This window comes from Equus quagga, chromosome 16 (genome assembly GCF_021613505.1).
Source record: "Equus quagga isolate Etosha38 chromosome 16, UCLA_HA_Equagga_1.0, whole genome shotgun sequence".
Lineage (NCBI taxonomy): Eukaryota > Metazoa > Chordata > Mammalia > Perissodactyla > Equidae > Equus > Equus quagga.
The window spans coordinates 8,564,249-8,587,185 of record NC_060282.1 but is presented as its reverse complement, the minus strand read 5'-3'; the positions used below and the strand labels follow the sequence as shown (position 1 = coordinate 8,587,185).

The following is a 22,937-nucleotide window of genomic DNA, read 5'->3' as shown; positions in this document are numbered from 1 at the left end:
CCCCTACACAAAAACCGTGCGCATTCAAGGAACAGCAAATAATTCCGTAAAACACGGAGCATGAAAAGGGAGAGACGAGAGCAGAAGGCAGGCAAGGACAGGGCAAGAAGACACCGGACGACAAATGCAAGCGTCATGTGGGGAGAAATAACAGGTCCTCCACCGCGTTCCTGCACCCGCGCTCTTCGCCAGCCCCGCGCCCAGCCCTATCACAGCTGTCACTACTACCTAGTTTTCATTCCCAGCAGCAAGTCTAGCACATAGTAGGTGCTCAATATTTGTGAAAAGCAGGGAGAGTGGAGGGAAAAAGAGAAGGACATCTGAATAAAAGTCCTATTGGTAATTTTGTGCTCACGCCCTTTGGACACTGAAGTCCTCATTTCCGCTTGACCTGCTTGTTCTCGAATCCTGCTTGTTTCCCTGCATCCTCACTGGACCCATCTTTGCGCTTTCCAAAGCCGCCTTTCTCCACTGCAAGGCCTCCTGTGCTCAGCCTGGAAGTCCCACCGGGGTGCGCTTTCCTGAGTGCCTCAGCTCACCTGCATCGTGGTCCTCTATACATTGACTTCCAATAGCCTCCTGCTTCCTCTGAGTTATTGCCTTTTTAAACTTTTCCACTTTTTCCCCCAGCAAATGCCTACATTTCCTCCAGTTTCCTGTCCTTTTAGAAATTCGATAGCTGTGCAATGCATTTCGGTGTTCGCCTTGTGCCTGGTTGCTGGTGCAGCGGTGCTCTGTGCATGCTACAGAGGGGCTGGCCGACATGCAGGGGGACCCGGGGGTGGGAGTCCAGGAAGGAAGCAGAGGGGACACGCAGCGATTCAGAGTTAGCTAGGCCAGTGCTGATCCACTCGCCCACTTAGAGTGGGAATTTGGAAAACTGATTAATCATCATAAAATCCCTCATAGAAAATAAAGTAACGAAATGGACCTCAAAGGATTGCCGTGAGAATTATATAACAGCATTTATGCGAAAGCCCTTGACACATATTAAACATCCCATCGATGTTCATTTTCTCCATCTTCTGGAAACATTTTTGGGACACTGCCCTGAAGACTCGTCAAACCACACCACATCTTCGTGGCTACGCTCATCCATCTGACTTAGCGGTCAACCCCGACGGCACTGAGTCCATTCGGGCTGCTATAATAGATCCCAGAGACGGGGTGGCTTAAACAGCAGGAATTTATTTCTCACAGTCCGGAGGCTGGCAATCCAGGATGGAGGTGCTGCACGCCAGGCGTCTGGTGAGAGTCCGCTTCCTGGTTCACAGCCAGCACCTTCTTGCTGTGTTCTCACATGGTGGAAGGGGCAAGGGAGCCCTCCGGGGTCTATTATAAGGGCACTAATCCCGCTTATGAGGGCTCTACCGTCATGACCTAATCACCTCCCAAAGGCCCCGCCTCCTAACACTACCACCTTTGGGGGTTAGAATTTCAACAGATGAATCGGAGGGGGACATAAACATGCAGACCATAGCAGGCTTTATTTAGAAACCATAAGGACCAGATGAAATGAAGTTAGTAGCCAGAGGCAGTCGTTGAGCAGAAGCTTCCCCACCTCTGCTCCTTGGCATCTGGTGGTTCATGATTCCACACAAACCTCTCCGAACAGACTCTGTCTGGAGCAAGAGCATCGCTCTCCATGGAGAGAAATGTGAGAAAGCCCCACCCACACAATCTCACAATGAACAAAAGCTTCCCCCTCTGTTGGCAGTGTCTGAATTCTTTTAACATCCCTGCCATGCAAATTAAATAAATATATAGCATAATGTACTAGCTGGTATTAACAACAATTAAAATTTAAAATGTCTTAGGCAATAATATAGCAACACACTAACAACGACAGTAAAAAGTCTGGGTGCTGATCTAGATTCAGTGACCCTAAAGACCGGGAGCAGACGGGATGTTGGGGAGTCATCAGGCAGTTATTACCCAACCACCTCAAAGGAAAGCTGTCTACACTACCTGTCAACCACTCCAAGGACAGGGACCCCACCACTACAACACATCCATAGTTTGCATGGTGACCTGCTTAGAAACAAGCAGTCCTGCCCAACCCATCCTGAACATACAGGAAGGCCCTCTGAGCTTTGACTGAGTTGGCTTGATTCATAAATTGTAGACAGTCTCAACCATGGCGACCATGAGCAAAGCCATCATGGTGAGCTTTACAAGAAACACGTGGAGTGAAGAGCATTTTGCAGATGGCCATGCTCCTGGGTGACCAGACCAGCCACTCTTCACCTTGGGCAAAGGCAGCAAGAGAAGAGAAGCCTAGTTTTAGGCACGACTGAGTCCCTCCCCACTTCATACCCAGGCTGTCCTCTCCCCTAGCCTCTCTCTCCAGTCCAATCTCCTGCCCTGGTGTCTTTAGATGTGACACGTGTGGCATTTGCTGCAGAAAGAGGGAGAGAGCTACACCTCTGGTTCCCAGTTTAGACGTAACAGTGATTTAATCAGCGAGGGTCCCACTGTCAGCATCCCTGGTGCTTTGGGAGTCAGGAGAGAAGAGAATCCCAAGACCTCATAAGGAATCTCCTCTGCCAAGCCCTGGCTCTCAGCCCATACTCCCCACCCAAACTGAGCCAGGACATGTCTGCTCTTCAGGCACACTGTGGGGACACTCACTCACTCCAGACCTGACAGCGCTGGAACGCAAGGCAAATTAAACCAGCAGCCTCTGTGGACATGCTCACTTACATATGCAGAACTCGGCCTGTCTGTGACCCTGGAGGCCAAGTCAACAAGGGGTCTGACTTTCTCTTCAGTTTCTCAGCCTGCTGACTAGTTACCCTCTCCTCAATCTGGTTAAGCATTCATGTCAAGTACTGCTCTTCTGAGAAGAGAATTTCTATGTCTAATACCAAGTTCAACAATAATCCTTTACTGCTTACTAAAACATTCTCTTTGTAACTGATTTTCTTTTCTTGCTCTCCTCCAATTTCCAAACTTTCTCAGGGTCCATCTTTAAAGAAAATATCATTTCTGCACAAAAGAAAAAGCTATGAACTTGGAAATTATCCAAGCACTACAGAATTTATTTGTTCTTTATTAGCTACACACCTGAGTCCATCTGACTGCAAAGCAAGTGCTTCCCACTGCCCGCTCCTGCCTCTGATGGGCGCAGGAGCAGAAGCTGAGACTAAGTACATGCAGAGGAACCAAGTGAACAGCCGGGCCCCACGGTGGGAGGTGATGGTCAAGCAGCAAAGCCTAATATTGTCTTAAGGGGCCGAGAGGACAGATGGGCTGGCTGGTCGGCCGAGAAGTGATTTCCACAACGATCTTTCTGCTTTCTCCATGGGGAAAGGTGCTCGGCTTAAAAGCAGCTCGTACATCACAGCACCTGAACACTGCCTCTAAACAACCACTTTCCTCCTACCCATCTCCCTCTGACAGGGCCCTGGTCCATCTGTGCTGAAGGCTGAGTGGAGGAAATAAAGGCTGGCACCTGCTCCGTGCACCCTCAGTCAAGTCCCCTAAGCAGCTAAAGGCCATTTGCTTCTAATCACTTTACGCAGATGAACAGCCCCACTTCAGTGCCCGCCTGCCCGCACTAAAGCACACTGACAGTCACTCGCACAGCTGGCAGTCCTGTGCAACAGACTGACGCTCCAGCCCTCTGCATCCAGGCCAGGCGTTTAAAATCCCGTTACGGCTTATCAACGGCAAGCCCAGGTCTTCCGCTCTGCAGCCACGCTCCTTGCTATGAAGAGGCAATTCTTGGAAAGCAAAGACAGGTAAATGTCTCTCTTCCCTGAAGTGAGACAGACTACACTCTCTGGCAATAAACAAGGCTGGCTAAAAGTGGGCCTTCTGTGATGGCAGACTACAGACAGTCAGAGAACCCCAGCTGACACCCAGGCCCCCAAGCTGATGCCAAAGGGGAATCGGGGATAATTTATTCACCCTCGTTTCAGAGAATGCCCAGTGGGCCTATGCCAAGAGCCTGACAAGGAATGGCTGGCGATTCAATGTCTTTTAATAAACGCATCCAGTGTGGAAAATAAAGACACTGATGGGAGCCGAAGGAAGGGAGTACCTGGGTAACCTCCAAGTCTTCTAGATCCTATCTTCAGGATGAACCATCTTCCAAATATCCTGCTTCGTGTATATACACGTGCTAATTACACAATTAATTGCAAGGTAGTATTTTGTCCTCAAGTTGTATTAAATATCTAAAATATCTTCACTGAACTCTCGAAAAGGCTCTTTATCCCACAGAAAACAGGGTGTAATTTTAGTGAGATCAATAGCTGAAATCTGTCTGAGATGCTCAGAAGGCAGAATAGAATGGATGCCATCAAACCCAACAAGGTCTTCGTGGCCCTACCCTGGGGGGCCAGCCAGGTCACAGGAAGGACCAGTGTTAATCTCATCAGCAACGCTGGGTTTCAGACTGAAACACTTGACAGTGGTCTACACCTGTCCAGTATTTTCCTTAAGTCGATACTCATGAGACGAAGATAAACTATACCACCGTAATAACACTACCTTATCCTCTGAGCGGTACAGTACAGTTTGCAAAGCACGTTCGTGAGCATTAACTAGCACCTGTGACTCTACTATCATATGCACAGTGTGCCTTTTTTACCAATCTTTTCATGTTTCATTTTTCTCTCCAAGGCTCTTACAAATGTACTCTTCCAGAATACAAGGCCCTCAGCTGAACGGCCCTTGTCCATCAAATTGCACATCATGCTGCGTCACTGGTGGTCTGAATCTGATCTGATCGTCACTGCATTGGGATGGCAGTTTTCAAACGTTTTTTTAGCAGCAGGACCTTTTTCAAATGAAGTCTTTAAGCAATTTCAATATAAACCATCAATAAAAGGGCGTGACTTCTCTGGTTAAAGTGGGTGGGTCCGTGCCAGCCTCTTCCTCGCCGCCCCCCTCACTGACCTCCCTACCCCTCCATCTTCGGCTTTAGGCGCCTCTGAAGAGTCCTGGAAACAGCTGGAGGACTACTGGATGAGGATGCCCAAGGGGCTGTGTCAGATACCACTTTAACTACCTTGAATGGCCTTGGTAGCGGGGAGGGCGTGTGAGCTAAAACCCAGCCTCTGCCTTCCCGCTGGATCAACTGGGAACTCTAAATAAATGTATGGTCCGCATCCACAGAACGAGCCACTGTGAGGTTCAAGTGAGGGCATCGCAGAGTCCCCTCACACGGTGAAGCGCACACAGTCGCCCTGGGACGCGTTTGCTGAACGTGGGGCTGATGACTTCACGCCTAAAGATGCATCTGCATGTGCAGCTCAGGTCTGGGGCTGGAACCACCACTTCCTGACAGTTCCTTTTGGTTTGTGCTGATAAAGGAGCAAGGCAGCTGAGTGCATGCCTGTTTTGCCGAGTCACTGCCGTTCTGGGAACTATAACTTTTAATTTCTTGATATCTGTGCATTATTGCTCTTGAACCCCAGCACATTAACATAATGCTTTATATTTTATTTCCTTTGAAAAGATAGCATTTAAAAAAGCCTAGAGACCGTGCAATGCGGAATGCAAAAAAAAAAAAAAAAAGACCTGTGCAATGTGGAAGCAGATAGTCCCGGGTGGGTGCACAGGCCCCACAGTATGGTTCCCCCACTCCTCCAGCAGTGCTGGGAGCCCTCACACTCGGGGAGGTGCTCTGACTACAAAACTGGGGGCAGCGTTGCTTAAGAGGCAGAGACCAAGCACATGTCCCATTTTAAGGGTAATGAGTAAAAATCCAGTGTCCCCAGTGTTCTAGGAAGGTCCGTCTGCCCCTCCATGTCCACCTTCCATCCCTGTCCGACCAGCTCCCAGAGGCTCCCAGGGTCACATACGAGCTCCACTGCCCCCTGGGTTTCCACTGGGTCTGGCCACTGGAGGCACCAACAGGAGATGGGAAGGAGCAGAGTAGGGGCGGGTGTTCATTCTCTGGGTTGGGCTCCCTCCTTGCCCAGTCACCTCAGGTTGACTTCAACCTCTCCTAAAGGCCACAGTGCTCTCCCTTGGAGTGCAGGTGACCACTCTCCCCTCCTGCCTCTATACCTAGGGTGATAACACCTGCCACTCCCATTCCTCCAGGACCTAAACTTGCCCACACCTTTACAAATAATCCCTTTAGTAAACTCTGAAGCTGCCAATTTGAGTGTGCCATCTGCACGCTGCCAGCGCCATGCAGCCATCCTTCCAGGCTTCTCTAGATGACTCCTCTTCCCATCCCCAATCTCACTGGGTTTCCTCCCATTTCAAGCATCTCCCACTGACATGGCTCCTGCTCAGGTCAGCACGAAGCACATTCTCAAGACCAATGGACTCTTTATCCCAGCTTAGTCTCACTTAATTCTCCACATCACTTACAGTTGCTGACCCCAACCTCCTCCCCCGGACAGGCAGCCTTCCTGCTTCCCCAGCCCTCTGCATGCTCAGCAGCAGGGTGCTCAGGAGGCCGCCCTTGCTGTTTTGTTCTTCCTCTTCCATCCAGTCCCCTGAAGACCATCCACTCATGCCCTCATCTGCCAAGGGCTCGAGCCCAGTCCTCCTGCCAGCTCCATGCCCAGGTGGATAACATCCCCTTGGACAACCACAGCCCACCAAACTCAACATGTGACCAGAACTAACTCATTCTCTCTCCCCTAGAACCTGCTTCTCCCTTGGGATCTTAAGATTAGCAGGGGCCATCCTCCAGTCTAGCACCCAAGCCAAAGCCTAGGCCGCCCCCCACTTGCTCCTTCTAGCTTCCTGCCCACTCCAACCTCTGCCCAGGTCCTGGGAATCATACTTCCTCAGCAGCTCTAGAACAGCTCCATCCTTCCACCCCCACTGCCACTGCTGAATTCAGATTCCGTAGACCCTCAACTGGACCACTGCGCCAGCCTCCGACGCCATCTCCACACTGACCACATGTGGCCAGGGGGCTCCTCTGGGACTTAACACACGCTATTCCCTCTGCCAGTGCCGGCATTCTGCATCTCTTCCCCTCTTCTCCCTGTCCTCACCTCCACTCCCACCCCCACTCTTCAGAATACAAGCCCTCATGGCCTTCAAACCTCCCTGACAGCCGCCCTGCTCTGCCAGGCTGCTTCCGAAGCACCTTCTCTGAGCTCCCTTAACATCCTGTGTAAGCTCTACAGGTGCTCATCACGCGTACCATGAAGTGTCAGCGTCACATTCTGCCCAGCCCAGTGAGCTCTGAGCGACTTTACTGCGCGCACCTCTGTCTGCTTGAGATCACGAGCCAGCAACCACCACGTGCCTGGTTAATGAATGCCCTGCAGCAGGGGTTCAAAAATATCCCCATTTTTCTCAGCCCCTAACCACACATGCACACACACGCACATGCATGCACACTCACACACACACCCTTAACTCTGAGGAGCTTCTCTGACCTTGTTAAGAAAAATAAAGGCTGTCTGATACAAAATCTCTCAAGAAGGTTCCTTTTACCTCAAAATCTCCCGGCTCCTTGCTCACCGTCCCCTCCTCTCCTAGAGGAGCTCCTTCGGGAGGGACGTTGCTCCATGCCCCAACTCCACACTCCTAGCCGGTGGGATCTGTCTGTGTTTTTACCCTTGAATTCCCCACAGGACTTCACAGAGCCCCTTCACGTAATAACATTCGAACAAGGCAGGTTGACTCGCAACAGGCAGAGGAAGAGTTAACCGTACATGCAGTCACACATTTGTAGAAATTAGTTCATACGCGTTCATCTATAATTAACACTGCACTAATATTCTAAAGTACCTATTCCAAATTGCCCAAGAACTAATTAAATCTCAGAACACCCCAGAGAGTCAAGTGTTATCAGCCGCATGAATAAAAGGCCCAGAACGGTTGTCAGAACAGCAGACTGATAAGGGATTATGTTCTGGGACTCTGCCACCAATTCATTCCACACTGCTAATACAGCAGTTTAAGAAACTTATTAGCCTGCGATAATTCTATCTAACCTGCTGAATATGCCTCACTCTTGATTCCCTCTTCCCTCAGGCTTTCTCACATCTTCCTGTCTCTCTTGCTTTGAGGAAAGACCAGGAGAGCATCTGCTTCCAGCGCTGTGTCCCCACAGAGAGACAACTATGATTTTCATAAGCACATGACAGACAGGACTCCCATTCTCACCACACACTAACTGCAGTGAACTACCCAGCATTCCTCAAATGCACCCGCGTCCTGGCACCTGCAGGCTTTCGCGTGAACCATTATGAGGGAAACGCCTACCCAGTGTTCTCCCTGCCTCCACAATGCCAAGTCACCCTCAGAGATGGAGTTCACAGCCCCCTCTTCAGGAAGCCCTCCAGGATGCACCCCTGGGACGTGTGGTCCTGCCCTGCCTCCTCTGCACTGAGTTCACCCCTTCAACACCTTTTATTTATTCACCTCTCTGTCCTCCTCCCCAGGCAATCAGCTGCTCAGGGGAAGAGACTCATCTTACTCCACTTTGATCCCCAAAGTCTGGCTTGGGGCCCAACAACAGCACAAACCCAGTAAGCAGGAGGAAAAGGGGAAGAGAGTCTGCCCACCGAAGGGACCTCACTCAGCTCTCTGTTTTAGCCAGCCCCTGGGCTACCTGGGAACGCCAGGCACGGCAGTAAGTCTGGCTTTAAAGGCTGCCAGACCATGAGGCCATGGCCCGTCCATTCCAGCGCTCAGCAATCACACGTTGTCACGGTGAGAGAGGGCACTCCTCTCAAAACAGGGGTCGTAACGCACAGCAGCTACTTGTCTTGGGGAACGGCCCACTGCGTCACGGCTCCATCAGACCCCATCCGGCCCCTCACACAGGACCCAGCAGGCAGCCCAGTAACTCCAGATGGAAAATGCACTGGGGCTGCTCCCTCTGCCTCCTGCACCCGCAGAGCAGGCTTCCACAGCACGGCCCACGCTGGCCTCCAGGGTGCTGAACAAGGACGTCTTGCTCCAAAAGCCCTGGCGAAAGGCCTGCCGGGGTGGGATTTTGTTAGTTCCTCCTCTCCCCTCCCGCCCTCTCCCAGCAGGGAAAAAGGCATGGAGTGCCCCTGGTTACCTCAGAGTCACAGCAAGCCAGCAGTGGGGAGAGCGAGGCACACAGGGCCAGCTCCGTTTCTGGCTTACATCACATGTCCCACGTTGGAAGACAACCACCAAGAGAACTGGAGGTTTTCCTTCAGGTGACGCTCGGCTGGGCTAGGGTGGAGATTCGGAGGACGAGCATCCAGAAGAGGGCTGGATCCACGTGACAAGAGCTTGAGCTCAGAAGTCTAAGGGACCTAGATTCATGCACTCACTAGCTCCCCTTGGGCAGCTTCCTTCACCTAGCAGAGCCTCTGCTTTTCCCTCTAAGGGACGAGATGGCAGCCCTACCCTGGTGTCCGGCAGGAGGGTCAGAACGGACGCTCAGTGCCCTGACAGCAGCTGGCACAGGTGGGCGCATCCTCATCACTGTGGAGCCCACCTGGGGCCACTGAACATTACAGTCCCACTGACCCTGTCTGGGATTCTATAGACCTATGGCAAGTTCTGGACCAGCTCACCTCTGGAGATTTTGGAAGCATGTGTACACACACGTGTAAAACTTAGCAGCCTGGCTCACACCCAGAGCTTGCTCATCCAGTGCCCATCTCTGGGGCCCACTGGAACTCACCATGGGCTCAAGGCGCTTTCTTCCCTCCCTAAACAACTCTGATATCAACTCCCTAAACAACTCTGATATTCAGATTATCTCTTATCTGAAGTTCACTGAAAGTATCAGAAGCCATTGGAATAATAAGGTCACACGCAGGTGTTGTCACTCAGCAGACGTTTCCCAGGGCTGCCTACAGTGCAGTGCTGGCCTTGAAGAATGGGAAAGATTTGGGACAAGGTGAGATCCCTCCACCCCAGGGAGGGGAGACCATGGGAGGACCATCAGCAGGAAAGTGACAGGTCATCTTTGCATTTGACACTGCTCTGTTAAGCGAGGGCTTAGGAGCAAGTCTAGGAGGGCATCGACCAGTCCAAAGGCTGCTGCAGAGAGTCCCGTGAGAGGTGAGAAGGCCAGGCCTGGGCAGTGGGGAAGGTCGGGGAGGAGACTGGGAGGACGTCAGCAGGACCGGGTCACTGTGAGGTTTGGAAGTGAGGCAAAAGGAGGAATTAAAGACAACTCAGGTTTCTAGTTCAGATGACTGAGTAGGTACCTTTCACAAGTAATGCTCAAATACAGGTGAACAAAATGATGGCCGAAACTCCAAATGTGAGGACAGGGGAGAAGAAGAGAAGCAAAGCAACTACTGAGTCAAAAAATGAACGGAAGCCAGTATGGATGGCCAGACGGACAGTCAGCAACACAGACGTGGGGCCTCATCCATGTCACCTGACCCACTCCACACAGAAATGTAAATAGAAGTTACAAACTCACTGACTTCGGGGTTTCTGTCCACGACACGCTGTGCAGCCCTAGCTTCCACTCTCTGAGGGTCCATGGGTCCCTCAGCAGACACTCCCTGAGCAGGTCCGCGCGCCAGGCACTGCTCCAGACAGCAGAGATGGAGCAGTGAGATGAGATCCCACACAAAGTAAGTGACCTGGCACGTTTACCTTGCTCCAAATCCACCAAGGATTAGAATTTGGCCCTGGATTTTGGCAAAGAAAAGGGAGAGACAAACGATTCTATGCCATCTGCAGGGTGCCAGGCCCTGGTGAAAGTCTGGGGTCCTACCTGCTGAGCTATCAGCTTGGGGGGAGACAAACACACAAACTGACCATTCCCACACAAGGAGACGCACGGCACAGTGAGAGAGCCCGGGCTGAGGCGGGTGGAGGCTGAGAACACGGAAGGGCACACTGAGCCGAGCCTGAGAGACGGGAATGCGGCTGGCATGTGAAGATGGGCAGGAGTCTGCTGGCACAGGAGAGGGTTCGGGCATCCCACAGCACGTGTGCAAAGGAAGAGAGACTGAGGGGCCCACAGCTGGGCTCAGGGGCTGCAGGTGGGTGGAGTGATTCAGAGGGCGTTCCAAACAAAAGAACAACGTACAAGAGACCAAGAGAGCACTGGGTACTGGGGTCTCCGGAAGTTCATTACAGAGTCGTAGGTGGGCAATGTGGGAGGGGGTAAGAAATCAGGGTACAGGGCTGGGGGGCAGCAGCCAGGTCACACATAAACGACCTAGCAGGGACTGTCTCTGCACAGCGGTGGGTGGCATGGTGGCCGCCTTCAGGGGCGGGACGGGACCAGTTTGCACTTCAGAAAGATGGTCCTAATGGCAGGGACAGCAGAGGTTTCCAAAACAGAGGGCACACAGCCAGGGGATGCCTAACACAATCCACCGAAATTCGAGAAGAAAACAGAATTCCTCTTTCCTTTCTTACCTTATCCTTCTGAAACTTGTATTTTATGTATGTTTTATAACGTCTATAACATACTAATATAGCAGTATATGTATCTGAGTCAGAATGCCTGCGTCCCATCCCAGGTCCAGCACCTGCTGCTGTGAGACACTGGAGAGGATGCCTGCCTCGGTGTCCTCCTCTGTGAAGTGGGAATAAAAACAGTAACTACCTACAAGGGTTTTTATGGAGAAGAAATGAATTAATATTTGCAAGACACTCAGAATAGTGGCAGGCCCATGGTAAGAACTCTATAGATGCTTATTAAATTTAGAAAATGCAACTCGTTAGTAAATAAATGAATATTTATTGGGATATGTCTGCAAATCACTGGTGTGGATAGAGTGTGGCCTGGAGTGTAAGAGCAGACTGGAGGTGTTACAAGAGGGCACATAAGAGATGATGGGGCCTGACCCAGAAGAATGACAGCAGGGATGGAGACAAGCATCGGAGAGATATTTAGCAGAAGTCAGTGACTGCAGTAAGTGACCAAATGTGACAGGTGAGGGACAAGTCTCTGACTGAGCCATCTGGATGGTGGGGCCAGCTCCCAAAATGGAACACGGGAGTACGGTTTATAAGGAGCTAGACAGTGAGTTCAGTGCTGAGTGTGGCATGGCGCTTAAACTGCTCATGGGGCACCCCGACTGAAATGCAGGTCTCGGGCTCCAGAGAGGGTCGGGCAAGGAGGGCATCCACAGACCACCAGAACACAGCTGGTGGGGGAATCCACGGAAACGGATCCACCAGTAGTCACTGGTGAGTCACCAAACATCTCCAGGTCTCCCCAACCCTGGGCACACAGCAGGGTCGCACTTCCTGGCCCCGTAAAGTCGGATGGGGCCATGACATCAGTTCTGGCCAACAAACGGCAAGGGCAGAAATGAAAGATGTCACTCTGGGCCAAGGTGAAACATCCAGGGCTCTCTCCCCCCTTGCACGGTGACCAGCTATATCCAGGACAGTGGCTGCTCTCCCGTGGGCTCCTGAGTGAGCAGAGCTACCTGAGCACCTGCAGTGGACGTGCGGTAGGAACAAGAAGGGAAGCTTGGAAACGTTAGGCACTGCGATTGGGGTGGCTTGCTATCAGGGTGTAACCTGGCTACACTGACTGAGAGAATCAGCAACAGTTAGCTGACAAGCAGAAGAGGAGGAGCTCACAAAGCAGGCGGGGCAGGAGCGGGAGAGGTAGAAGAGAGGCGGGGCAAGAGCGAGGTCATAGAAACGGAGTATTAACTGTGTCAGGACAAATCCCCACGTTTCTGAGCACGAGGAAGACTGAGTCCTCGGAGACCACTGCATGAGTTGACCGCCAGGTTTCCACTCACTGGACTAGTGCAGAGGGAAAAGGAGGGTTGACAAGGCAGCAGAAAGAAACAGATGTTACCATTATCCATCTTGCCACAGAGAAAAAAGTTATATCCAGAGACCAACCCGGCACTACCCTTCCACCTGGAAATTTTCAAGCACCACTCACTCAAAACAGTTTTCAATCACGGCAGCTATCAAGTCAGCTGTTTTGCTAACACGAATCTGCGAGATGGCACTTAACTGTTGTTGAAAAAAATCTTCATGAAGATTATAGGTGCATCTTAAGTAAGATCTTAAAAGAAATGCCGTGTCTTCCTTAGGAAGGATTTAACAAGAATGAGATCAAATTTTTGCCACTCCCCTTATATAAAATGACCCCAGAAATAACAAGCTTTGAAAGGTTCATAAGTCACTTTTTTAAAGTTGACATATTGATTTCTGTAGGCTGCAAAATGTCTTTCAAAAACACCAGCTGTTCCGCATAATGGCATTAAAAAAAAATCTCTTTCCCTGGTTTCTTTTACTATTCAAAGGCAGAATACAATAAATAAATGTTGAACACTTATCAAAAGTGTTATTTTAACTTGCCATGGTTTGGTATGGGGAAAAAGCTTATTTTGTTTTCTTCTAATTGCTTTAACAAGCTAAAGAGTCAAGGTCAATTGTTTGAAATGTCACTAAACTGCTCTTCACAGAGCGTGTATTACAACAATTATGCTGGAATTTTCCAAACTGTAATACTGTGCTTGGCAAACCAGGGAACGTGGAGCAACCACACGGACGTCAGCCACAAGGCAGCTGGGTAGAAGGTCATTTCTGCATATTTTAGAGGCTCCTACAGTAGCCAGGAAGGGAAAAACACCCAAAGCTTCTACCTTTCCATTTGGTATTTGTTAAATTAAAGTCCATTTAAGTCATTCAAATCAATGGAACACGAGGCCCTTTTCTATACAGCTCATTACTGGAGGAAGCTGATAATCTTATTAGAAATGACTGTGCCTGTCTGCCACTGCAGAAGAGCCTAATTAATTACAGAGGAGAAAACAAACATTGGGACCACACGGGGTGGCACTTTCATTTCTTATAGATTAGAGAAAAAGCTGACGGGGGACACTGAAATGAACAAAATCAACTTCCACAAAATAGAAATCAGACCGGTTTTAAGATACAAACGTGGTAGAGCGGGCTGGGCCACAGGGCAGGGGTAGGGAGACATGGAATGGTACCCCGGCCCCACCTCAGACAAGTTGTGTGACCCTGGATAATCATCATTTCTGCATCTCGACTTCCTCAATTATAAAATTATGAAATTGGGGCTAAAAATGGGGTTCTCCAAAGTCAATCTTAAAAGATCACATACTGCGTGATTATTGATACAACACTCTGGAAATGACAAAATTACAGAATGGGAGAACAGACCCGTGGTTGCCGGGGGTGGGTTGGGGGTGACTAGGAAGCGGGAGCAGCGGGGAGATCTCTGTGGCGATGGAACATTTCAGTCTCCGGACTGTGGTGGCGGCTGCACAAATCTACACGTGCGATAAGGGACAGCACTACACACATGCCCACACATGCCCTCTCGCTGTCGACATCCTGATTTCCATATCCTGCTACTGTTACGTAAGACGCACCCATTGGGGGAAAAGGGGCAAAGGGCACGAGACCTCCCTACACGATCTTTGCACCTTCCTGTGAATCCATAACTATTTTCAAAATACGAAGTTTTACTTTTTAAAGGGTTTCTTAGACTTTGAACCAGACCCTTACTATTTTCTCTGTGGACATTATGATTTGAAATATTTTATCTACCAAATTGCATGTACTAAGATAACTCCTTTGCCCACATTTATTGATCAAATGTATAGAACTGTCTTACTTTACAACTTTCACAAAGATACAATTTCCAGATGGATCAAAGATATAGGTAAAAAATGAAACCATATAAATAATAGAAAAATACATAGAAGCATGATTTTTATTATTTTGGGGTAGAGGTAAGTGTGCTAAGATAAAAAGGGAAGGAAACTTAAAAGGAACATTTGACAGCAGTGGCAATACAGATATTTAAAACTCTAGTAAAATACAAAAGAAAAAAAAGCAAATCTACAAATTCAATTAAAAGACAAATGATCAACTGTGGAAAATATTTTCAGCATATGTGGCAATCTCACGGCACAAGGAGTAAAGGGGATGAATGAGGAACACTCCAAACCACACACAGAAAAATCCCTAGAAATCTGTAACAAGACGAACCCCTAGTGAGCAAGGAGATGCAAATTAAAATAAGTAAAGAACACCATTCATGTAAGAGCTTGGCAACCTGACACATCCCAGGATAAAGGGAGATATGAGGACACAGCCAATATCAGAAAAATAATTGACAGATAGCAACGACGGGGTAGTCTGACAACACAAGCATGTGTCAAAATATAAAATACACCTATTAACCCAGCAATGACACTACTAGGTATTTACCTAAGGTCATAATGGCATAAGCGCAAATATAATAATAATAAAACTAAAATGCACGCTCAAGACCGTTTACCTGTTTGGGTTTTTTTAAATCAGGGAGAATCATTAAAAACAATCCTCGACTTCAATCAACAGGAAACCAATGAAGGAAAATTTATGGCCCATACATAGAATGAAATGTCATATGGCCTTTAAAAATGACAAAAGTCTACATTTACTGATTCTTTTTGGTCAGGAAGCATAGCACAGCAGTCAAAACCACAGACTCTACAGCCAGACAGTGGTTGGTTCAGAGTCCAGCTCCACCACCTACAGGCTGTGTGACCTAAGCAAACTCCTCAGCCTCTCTGTGCCTTAGTTTCCTCTTCTGCAAAATGAGACTAATCACAGTGCCTACTTCTTAAGGCTGCTACAAAAATTAAATGAGCTAATAGTTGCAAAATGCTGAGAAGAGTATCTGCAACACAGAAAGTGTTATAAAACAGCTTGTTAAATAAAAAAGATGGACATGAGAAATGTATCTGCTACATTAGTGAGTGAACAAAGATCATGGAACATTGCAGAGGACCCCATTTCTGAAAACCGTCTGTGTGTGCACACGGAAGGAAGCAGGATCTCTCTTCTCTCTTTTCTACAGTATAATAGTCATTATACCCTGGCAGTGAAATTCTGGGTTATTTTTACTTTTTTCTTAGTATTTTCTATATCATTACAGGTATTAAAAAAGAAAATAAACTGGGGCCAGCCTGGTGGTGCAGCGGTTCAGTTCATGCTCTCCGCTTCGGCAGCCCAGGGTTCGCTGGTTTGGGTCCTGGGTGTGGACCTATGCACTGCTTATCAAGCCATGCTGTGGCAGGCATCCCATGTATAAAGTAAGGGAAGATGGGCACAGATGTTAGCTCAGGCCCAATCTTCCTCAAAAGAAAAGAAAGAAAGAAAAGAAAACAAACAAAAATGATAATATCCAACAGGCACTCTCAGACACTTTTGGAACCGAAAGTAGTGTTAGCTTCCTGGGGAGAATTTTGCAATATGTAAGATACTTCTGACCCAAGAGTTTCACTTCAGAAATTTATCTTATAAAAATAATACAGGTCTACACACACACACACACATATATATATATATGTATACCCACATACACACACATATATACACACACATAACACATACACATATGTACCCACATATGTACACATACAGGAATATTTATTAAAGCAATATTTATAACAGCAAAAATTGGAAATAACCTAAATTTCATCAGTTGTACCATGGTTGATACAAACAACGGAATATTATTCAGCATGGAAAAATGATGCCACAGAGCTCCACGGAAAGATCCTTTGGGTAGGGGCCTTGATACCCAGGTGAGGCACTGGCACTTCCCTACCAGGGGGAGACACTGAAGAACTGTGTTTCAGGAAGAAAACCCTGTGGGCAGTGCAGACTGAGGAACCTCTACCAGCATGACTGAACTTCTCAGGCAGCTACCACGTGAAATCCAGGCCTGAGGTCTGGAGGAAGAAGAAGCAGGAACGTTTTGCAAAACAGCCAAATCCCTAACGTCTAACCAAAATCGTGCAGAAAGCCCAGGAGTCTCTCAGAAGGAGCCTGGCAGGAATCCTGTGAAGGCACAAAAACCACACTGATGCTCACGAAGACAGCACTGCGTGATCAGAGACTCAGATGCTCAGGACTCAGGGAGGGACAAACAGCCGCCCTGATGGCTGAAGCCGGCCCCTCTGATCAAAACGCAACCACCCTCAACTATCTGTGCAAGAAAATGAGAGTGACGGGGTGTGTGCATGTGTGTGTTTGTGTGTGAGAGAGAGAGAAGGAGCAAGAGAGTGAGGGAGAACGACTCCCTTCCGGGTCCCGTGGTTAACAAACCCACTGGAACTTAGGGCTGCAGGGGACGTATGTTCTAATTCTGCCTCCCCCAACCATTTCATTTCTAAAATGAACTTTATTTGCCAAAAGGCCATTAGGCTCTGAAATCAGATGTCGGCTCCTCTGAAGTCACACCCCCCCTGCCTCCCTGCCTCTCGCCACGATTGCTCCCGCTCGGGACGGAGACAGCTGCCCTCCCGCTGACTTGGCTTGTGTGAACCCTCGCCCACTCTCTGCACTAGCTCATGCAGTCTAGTAAGGGTTCACACAGTCATCTGGCGAGGAGTTCTTCCAAGGCAAGAACTGCAGTTTATACTCTCTTCAATTTGCACAGATGTTGACACTGAGCCTTGGCCACCAACCTAGATGCCTGGTAAATACTGGGTGACAGATTACTCAATAATTCACCCAATCTGTGCTGGGATTTTGCACCCCAAGGATCTTGTTTCACTGCTGGGAGATGATATAGAAAGGACTTCAGAACCGGGGTTCAAAGGCCAGGTTCCCTTGCTCATTAAAGGACCCTGGACAAACTGCTTAATTTCTCAGTGTCTGCATGCCCTTATCCATGAAAAAGGAAGGATGGCAACAGTCCTGTTTCCATATCGCTATGAATAACAGGAACAGCTAACATTTACTGGGCGCTTTTGATACGGTAGGTACTATTCTAGGCACTTGTCAAGTCCTGCCTCATTTAATCCTCAAAGCAACCATATGAGATAGTACTCTTTCTTATTCCCACTTTACAGATGAGGAAACTGAGGGAGAAAGAAGTCAGTAAGTGCTGGAGCTGGTGGGATTCAAACCCAGGCAGCCATACTCCAGAGCCTATGTTCTTAACCAGAACTGTCTCCCACATAACATGCTTAGCACAGTACAAAGCTTCTTAAATTCTTAGGTATAGTTTGAAGATTTCAAAAATGGTGCAAGAGGGGCCAGCCCCATGGCCTAATGGTTAAGTTCAGCACGTTCCGCTTCAGCAGCTCAGGTTCAGTTCCCGGACGTGGACCTATAGCACTTGTTGGTGGCCATTCTGTGGCGGCAACCCACATGCATAACAGAGGAAGACTGGCACAGATGTTAGTTCAGGGTGAATCTTCCTCAGCACAAAAAAAAAAAAGTGGTGCAAGAACAGAACCTGCAGGAGAGGTCCTCACCTCTCCAGTACAGTTTGGCTGTTTGAGTCCTCCTAGGAGGTCATCTATGAGATACACTAACCACAGCGACTTCATCCTGGCTCACAGTCACAGCCCTTCTATCTCTTTCAGAAGCTGCTTCAGAGGTGAAGCTCAGCCAAGAACTTATGTGGAGGGAACACTCAATATTCTTTATTTTCTTCAAGAAAACCTGCCACAATCTAGTCCTCAGCCACTGCTGGCTCATCAAGGTCCCTCACAGGTGCCATGAGCATCCTAAGGTCCACACTTCTGCTCACACAGCCCCACCCATCCATTAAGACATCCTGTTTCCCTTAAAACAAATACCGGGGTTGGCCCTATGGCATAGTAGTTAAGTCCAGCATGCTCTGCTTCAGCAGCCCAGGTTCATGGGTTTGGATCCCAGGCATGGACCTACACCACTCATCAGCCATGCTGTGGCAGTGAGCCACATGAAAAGTAGAGGAAGACTTGCACAGACGTTAGCTCAGAGCGAATCTTCCTCGGGGGAAAAAAAGGAGGGGAAGATTGGACATAGATGTTACCTCAGAGTGAACCTTCCTCAGGAAAAAATAAACAAATCAATAAACCAAATGCCACCCAAAGGGTGACACCGGGCTCACTCCTGACTTCCAGCAGAACGCTGTCTCCTGCTGACCGTTCACTATCCTTTAACATTTCACGTTTTAAAATCTCATCATCCCGCCCAGAATGTAAGCTCCCCAAAGGCAGGGACTGTGTTTTCTCCTCTCTGGAACCAACCCCCAGAGCATCTGCTAAAGTACCCGGCGACTTGCACTCCACGGCCATCAACTACCAGAGGACACATTCGACTCAAAGCTTACTTACAGAAATAGTCAGAAATCATTACAAAAATATACACCTTTCCAGATGGGTGAGACCTGTATAAATATGTGTATTTCCAAGAAAGAACGGAACCACTAGAAACCGAGACGGGCAGCTGCGTCTCCGTATGGGAAACGCACACGCTGGGCCCTCGGCAGCCTTTACCTGCTTCCCCGTCCTCCTCGCCCAGATTCAGCACAATGATGCAGATGTGCTTCCTCAGCTGCCGCATGTTGGAGAACTTCCGGCAGCACTTGCTGCACTCCAGGCTGCTGGGAGCCGGGCTGCTCCCCTCCTCGGGGGCCAGCGGGCTGTCCTCGCCCGGGCTGACGAGGCTTTCCGCCAGCTCCTCTTCGGCGCTGGACTTCTTCGTGGACCCCTTAGGCCTGCCTCTCTTCCTCTTCATGACGGAAAACTCTGTCAAGGAAACAGGAAGACACGGTGTGGTCACACGAGGTGACAATGTGGGGCAACTCCCAAGTGTGGGAATATGTTTGGTTTCGTGTTTTATTAAAAACAAAAAGCTTGAAGCAGTTCCAGAAATTAACAGCTGCAAACAATATCTTGAGTGCTAATATCTCTGCGTCTATATGCGAACGTAGAATCGATTTTGTAATATTCTGATTTTAAAGTATCATTTTATCAGAACCTTTGCAGATTCTTCTTTTGTAAAGTGGAGAGAATTTTAAGTTGTGACCGTTGGCCTCCAGTTCGCAAATCATGCTTCTCGTTAACCAGCATCTCTGCTTAAATCCAGTTCGCAGGAACCGCTTACGGACGTCTTTACAAAGGCTGCTCAAAGGCTGCTTAGCTTTTCATGCTCTTAATGAGTTACACAACTATTCAGATTATTTCAAGGCATCATAATTATTAGAGGCAAATTGTTCTGATGAAAAAGAGAAAAATAATTACAATCTAAAGCTGCAAATTATAGGACTGAAGACGATAACAATATTTTTCAAGTTTCCTAGTGACCTCGTGATTTTAAATGTCACGATCAGAGCTCCTTGAGAGCAAGTTTCTGCTTAATTAGCCTTCATTTTTAAGGCACTTATCTCCAGAATGAAGGTGGGAATTAAAAGGGGTGAGCAGGGTCAGGAGCATGGCGCTGTCGTGTGAAGGTGGAGTGGCATGGCCTCAGGTGACGTGACTTGAGAGGAACCCCAAGAGAGGCCAGGGAGGGAGCCGGCACAGCCTAGCCACCATCCCCAACGCCAGCGGCTGGTCTGGCTGAGGGATGGCATTTCGGCAGTCCTCGGAATCTGAACATCAGATAGGGTAGAGGAGGGGTCCTAGGTTCCAGCCCCATCTGGGGGGAACACTCATCTGCAGAATTATGATGTCTTAAGGTCCCTCCCTGCTCTCTAAGGCTACAGCCCTGCACAGGAAAGCATCAGCCACAACACCCACTGCGACTACTGTGACGAAGCTCTGGGTAGGTCACTTGTGCTCCCCAATCAGTCAAGCAGGCCACGGGTAGAGGAGGCAAGACGGTTCTGGAGCAGAGGTCTATAGGGAAAGAGCAGCATGACAACGTGGGTCCTGGACAAAGGAGTCTGCTTTGGCACAGGGGCCCCCAAGAACTCAGGGAGATGAGGCACCAAAATGGGGGAGGAGCTGGGAAAGAGGGGCCCTCATGGGAGCAGAGCTTCTGCCAAGCTCCGGTGCCAAGGGTGGGTCACCCTTGACTGAGAGATCCAAACCGGAGCCTTCCTCAGCCAGGGCGGCCAACACAGCCACTGCCTTTCCTCCACTTCCCCGGGTTTGGTGGGGACGGTGGGGGGACAGGAGAGGAAAAAGTACTTAACAACAGGAAGGCAAACGGAGAGACATCAGCTAAAACGAACAAGAGGCACGAGGCCCTTCAAGCCCTTTTCCTGCACTGGATGTCACCAAAGAGAACAAAAGCTGTGCTGACACAAGGCCCAGCCGATGTGTATGGGAGGCTGGAGGGGGAGGTAAGGAATGGAACATACAGAGTAAGGACAAATGGTTTACCTCAAAGTCATTAAAACTTCTCTCCTTATTATTCTTTACAACAGCATGTACTTGTACAACCTCCTGAAGCAGCAATTAATAGTCAGAGAAACAGAATTAGTGGAGAGGCTATAAAACGCCCACCGCATGTCACGCCAGCTGAGCTGTGTGTTGCATAACAGTTTATGGAAGCCTGTGGCACCCTGGCCGAGAGGACAAGCGCTCCTCCGAAACGCTCCATGAGGAGAAGGAACTTTACCCAGGGAGAGGCCTGACCTCTGCCCTCGGAGCCTGGGGGTGACCTCTAGGTCCCCTGAATGATGGAAGCATCTGTTTGCGTGGGGACTCTGGCCGCTGCACAGTCTAACAGTGGGATTTATGACGGGGGCTCTGGAACACGTCACATCAGTTCTGACCTCCCGAGGGAATGGAGACTGGAGGTGTTAGCCTGATCCTCCAGCAGGGCTGGAGACGGAAGGCCAGCCACGTGGGCAGGATGTCCTCGAGCCCCCATTAGAACTCTGGACACCAAAGGCTCGGGTGAGCGTCCCTGGTTGGAAATGCTGGAGTCCCATCATAGGACACAGCTGGAAGGAGGCAACACTGCCCACGCCTCCTCAGGGTTAGTGGGAGGACCGAGAGCTCCAAGTCCGGAACCTTCCCAGTCCCAGACCTCACCCGGGCATCTCTCCCTTCGTTTGTACCCTTTTTGTATAACAGGATTGTAATCATGAGTACAGCACTTTCCTGAGTTCTGTGAGTCACTCCAGCAAATGATCAAACCTGATAGAGTCCATGGGACCCCCAAAGTTGTAGCTAGATGGTCAGAAGTGGGGGTGGCCCTGGAAACCCCCAAATTTGTGGCTGGTGTCAGCAACCTTGGGCAGGCATAGCAGTGTTGTGGAGAACTGGGCACTTAAGTTGCTGAAGCAAACTCATTGCATCAGGGAACCCAGCATTTTCTGCACAGAGCATACGACAGCACCCACAGTGTCCACGGTGCAGGTGACACAGCACTTGCTGCACAGTAAGAGCACAGCACAGTCAGCCAGACACGGGAATTATCTGGGTGTCTCTCTTCCCAGAGACTGGGGATCCCTGGAGCACAGTCCTTGCCCTGATTATCTTTTATCCACCCCCAGCAGCTCACCTGGTATCCTGCACAGCGGGCACCCAATAAATCTTGGTGAATTACACCGACAAGCAGTGTGCAACCTAACCATCGAGGAGGAAACAGAAAATGGGCCCTGAAAGCTCTGGAGAGCCTCTAACACAACGGTGACAAAACTAATCTTACATGCTGCTCCATCCATAATTCAGATCCTCAAGACCAATTAGTTAGCTAAAAATGAAATATTCATAAATGAACTTGGAATAATTTAAGCACTGAAAACGAGTTGCTGCTGTCAACTACCCACATTTTATAGAAAAGCAAAGAATCTTGGAACTGGGCAGGGAAAACCTTGCACCCTCTAAATCCAAACATTTTAGCGGAGCTACCTCCAATTCCTCTTGCTCCTCCCTAAATTCCTCTATTCAGCCTGTCGCTGAACTCGATGGTGTTTGTTCCAAAGACGTCTGCCCAGTGAATTCCCTCTCCATTCTCGTGGCACCTTTGTCACCTAGATCCCCACACGGTCTCCAGATTCCAGTCTTCTGCTCCAGTCCTTCTCTGCCTCCATCTCTTGTCTCACGGGACATTCCCTACCTCTAGAACCTTCCATTATTCTGGATGACTTTGTCCCACAACTCTCAGACCTGGCTTTCTAGGCCCTTGATCATGTGGTTCAACCCTGAGTGCACACGAACACACACATACACACGTTTATTCTCACACACAGAGCCCACCCCCACTTTCTCAACTGCTGTGTATGATTTTCTAGACTTCCCTAAACACGCACAGATCCTCCCTGTCTCCATTTTCTTATCTGTACTCCTCCTCCTGCCTGTGACTACCTCCTGCAT

The 22,937-nt window shown here is 49.2% G+C and overlaps 1 protein-coding gene across 6 annotated transcripts in view; it reads right to left on the bottom strand.

Annotated features, from left to right (window-relative positions):
- The window catches only part of ZFAT (zinc finger and AT-hook domain containing), a 202,247-nt gene that overhangs the window by 136,677 nt on the left and 42,633 nt on the right, over positions 1 to 22,937 (bottom strand). For 5 of the 6 annotated variants that reach the window (XM_046642476.1, XM_046642477.1, XM_046642481.1 and 2 more), the window contains exon 3: positions 19,161 to 19,412. In XM_046642476.1, coding sequence (XP_046498432.1) covers positions 19,161 to 19,412 — 252 coding nt within the window. Of the gene's footprint in view, positions 1 to 6,971; positions 7,027 to 19,160; positions 19,413 to 22,937 lie in introns of those variants that run through there. The other variant, XM_046642480.1, reaches the window with a different exon arrangement.